The 3,820-nt window shown below is 51.2% G+C and overlaps 1 protein-coding gene across 1 annotated transcript in view; it reads left to right on the plus strand.

The window, feature by feature from the left end:
• Positions 1 to 3,820, plus strand: part of HADHA (hydroxyacyl-CoA dehydrogenase trifunctional multienzyme complex subunit alpha) — a 40,068-nt gene that overhangs the window by 13,216 nt on the left and 23,032 nt on the right. The window contains exon 5 of the mRNA XM_006032360.1: positions 557 to 695. Coding sequence (XP_006032422.1) covers positions 557 to 695 — 139 coding nt within the window. The remainder of the gene's footprint in view (positions 1 to 556; positions 696 to 3,820) is intronic.

Genomic DNA, 3,820 nt, shown 5'->3' on the forward strand with positions numbered 1-3,820 from the left:
GCAAGCAGGTCTCAGCTATTCAGAAACACGTGGGCCTCTGAATCTGAGATAAGAGGTTTAATACAATGTGTGCTGTGGAGGGAAGAGGCCAGAGCTGATAGAATGACATGACTATCTTTGACTAGAGAACAGCTGAATGTACAAAGCTTTCCTTGGTCTTGGCGCTCAGATCCAGCTGTTCAGTTCCTGGCCAGCAGGCCCTACCACCCCCAAATGAAAGGCTTTGGCTAATGGAGTCTAATTGGATGAGCATGGAGGGGCAGCCCTCTGGTCACATGCTCCCACAAGCACTCTCCTGCACTCCCCTCCATCTTCCCCAGGCCCTAGCAATACAGCAGGCAGTGTATGCAAGGTTGTTTCTGAGCCCTCTCCCCAGCAAGGTTTGTGAAGTGTCTTGCACAAAAGGCAAATGTACTTCACTGCTCTGCAGACCCTGCAGAGGTAAACAGTACTGCCTGGCAGCTAACGATGTTTTGGGCAGTGGGGAACTAAGCGGTTTGCTGAAGCTTCTTGACCTTCTTGCAAAGCTTCGATGGGTCTTTCTGCCTCATTGCAGCATGATTGAAGCCTTCAAAACCTCTCAGGAAGTGAGCCAGCTGTCTCAGGAAGGACAGAAGATGCTAGCCGATCTGGAGAAGTCACCCAAACCCATAGTTGCTGCCATCAGTGGTTCCTGCCTGGGAGGAGGACTAGAGGTAATGTGTAGTGTTTCAGCCTACCTAGCAGCAGTGGGAGAGGGTGATACCCTGGCATCACATTGCTGATACCTGGGTGATTTTGGAGAATGTGGCTGGATTTCTCAAAAGATTCACCAGGCCTGACACTCCATGTGTGCCTTTGAGTACCTGCTAATGGTGGGGGGTTACAGCACATTAAATGTCTGCTACATTCTTCCTTCTGCTTACACAAACATTGGATGGTTTCTCACAAGCAGGGACAGGGCTGGGCTGGCCAGTATTTAGAAAGCACAGGGAAGAGGAGAGGCTGAAGGTACTGGGTTTATTTAATCTGCAAACGAGAAGACTGAAAGGGCATATGATAGTAGCCTTCAGCTACCTGAAGGGTGGTTCCAAAGAAGATGGAGCTGGGCTGTTCTCAGTGGTGGCAGATGACAGAACAAGGAGCAACAGGCTCAAGTTGCAGCAAGGAAGGTTTAAGTTGGATATTAGGAAAACATTTCTCACTAGGAGGGTGATGAAGCACTGGGACAGGTTACCTACAGAGGTTGTGGAATCTCCCTCCTTGGAGGTTTTTAAGGCCCAGTTTGACAGAGCCCTGTCTGGAATGATCTAGCTGGGGCTGGTCCTGCTTTCAGCACGGGGTTAAAGTAGATCAGTGTTTTTCAACCCATAGGTTGCAACCCAAAAATGGGTTGCAAGAGTATATGAAAGGGTTGTGAACAAACATTAAAAATAGATTCTCCTTTAAAGGAGGAAAACGTGGGAAGACATGGCTTTTCCCTTGCAGGCTGTCAGTTGCAGCCTTCAAGGGGCTGCCTGGGGGCCTCCCGTGCCCCACATACATGTGTCCCCTGCCCCACACACTGCGGGGCTGGAGCCTGGGGGCAGGGAGCACTGGTTTGGGACTGGCCATCAGTGTTTACAAATGGCTCCTGGTACAAAAGAAGCTGAGAACCACTAGACTGAATGACCTCCTGAGGTCTCTTCCAACTGTAACTTTCTATGATTCTAAGAGCTGTTGAGAGGTCAGTAATCTGCTCAATGGCCTTGTGTGTTGGGATTGAGCTGATGCCCTTGTGCTGTGCTGAAGAGCGCACTGCTCTGGGACTGTCTTTCAGGGACACAGGTCCTGACCACTTGCATTTCTTTAAAATCCTTGTTAGTGTGTGCAGGAGGCTGATATCAGTTTCATAGTTTCTTAGTTGTTAGGGTCAGAAGGGACCTGAGCAGATCATCAAGTCCGACCGCCTGCCATGGCAGGAAAAAGTTCTGGGGTCAAATGACCCCGGCTAGGTGTTCGTCTAACCTCCTCTTAAAGACCCCCGGGGTAGGAGCCAGCACCACTTCTCTTGGAAGTTGGTTCCAGGTCCTAGCCACCCTGACAGTGAAGTAATGCTTCCTGATGTCTAGTCTGAATCTACCCTCTGCCAGCTTGTGACCGTTATTTCTAGTCACTCCTGGTAGTGCTCGGGGGAACAGAGACTCCCCCAATGCCTGCTGGTCCCCCCTGACTAGTTTGTAACAGGCCACTAGATCCCCCCTCAGCCTTCTCTTGTGGAGGCTGAACAGGTTCAGGTCCCGTAGCCTCTCCTCGTAGGGCCTGCCCTGCTGCCCCCTGATCATGCGAGTGGCCCTCCTCTGGACCCTCTCCATGCTGGCCGCATCCCTCCTGAAGTGCGGCGCCCAGAACTGGATGCAGTACTCCAACCGGGGCCTGACCAGTGTCACATAGAGGGGGAGTATCACCTCCTTGGACCTGCTCGAGATGCATCTGTGGATGCACGACAAGATGTGGTTGGCCTTCCTGACCGCGTCCCCACACTGTCGGCCCATGTTCATTTTGGCATCAATAATGACTCCACGATCCTTTTCTGCCTCTGCACTGACGAGAAGGGAGTTCCCCAGCCTGTAGGTCTGCTGCTGGTTCTTCCTCCCCAGGTGCAGCACCTTGCACTTGTCAGTATTGAACCCCATCCTGTTCTCATCTGCCCACCCCTGTAACCTGTCTAGGTCCAATTGCAGCCTGTCCCTCCCTTCTAGCGTGCCTACATCCCCCCACATCTTAGTGTCGTCTGTAAATTTGAACAGGGTGCTTTTTACCCCCTCGTCCAAGTCGCTGATGAAGGTGTTGAACAGCGCGGGTCGGAGGACCGAGCCCTGGCGGACTCCACTGTCCACAGCCCTCCAGGTTGAAAATGACCCATCCACCACCGCTCTCTGGGTGCAGCCCTCCAGCCAGTTAGCGACCCATCTGACTGTGTAGGTGTCGGCGCCACAGTCCCCTAGTTTTTAAATGAGAATGGGGTGAGAGACAGTGTTGAAGTGACCTGACCAAATTTCTGACTGAGTAGCTATCCCCTCGCATCATTTCTGTTGAGTGCAATATTCAATTCATGACACTGAACAGCGTGTCTAACACTATCACAGAGGGCATTTATACACATACCTTTCTGTCCCGCAATGCACCAGAGATCCAGCGGGTTGGAGCAGACTTGATTAATTGAGTCTGCTTTGCACGCAAGCTGACACACGCTGCACTGCTTTACATGCAGTTGTATAAGTGGCGAAAGGTTTGTGAGCACGCAGAAAATGGCAGCGGTGCACTTTTGAACTAAAACACCTCCAGTGTGTTTTAGTTCAAAAGCTCGCCATTGCCGTTTTCTCAGCACGGATGTTACAACTGCATGTGCCCAGTGCTGCAGCGCAAACGTGTACGGATGCCCAGAACAACTGCATCCCCTGACACTGGCTGGGCAGAAGAGTTTTAAACTCCAAAGCCCTCGTTGTGTTCCTTAGTGAAAGTGCTACTGCTCTCAGGGACTCTCCTACCTGAGGGCTGACTCATGGGCCAGGCTCTGAGCTTTCCAATTGTGATAAACATCCAAGTATGATGTGGGCATAGGGCTAAATCCACTGTCATGTACTGCACAGAGTAAATGAGATTGCACTGATGGCAGTAACTGAAAATAGCCAGGAGGAACAAGGTCAGCTGGCCAGATGACCATAGAAGAACCATTTCAAACACAGAGCGGGCAAGCAATGAGTCTGGAGGGAGTCGGGCAACCGTTCAGCTTGAGAATGGAGTATAGTTGAGAATAACAGCCATAAGTTGACTGAGAGTAGATTCAGGCTAGACATCA

The sequence above is a fragment of the Alligator sinensis genome, unplaced genomic scaffold (assembly GCF_000455745.1).
Source record: "Alligator sinensis unplaced genomic scaffold, ASM45574v1 scaffold8_1, whole genome shotgun sequence".
Classification (NCBI taxonomy): Eukaryota; Metazoa; Chordata; order Crocodylia; family Alligatoridae; genus Alligator; species Alligator sinensis.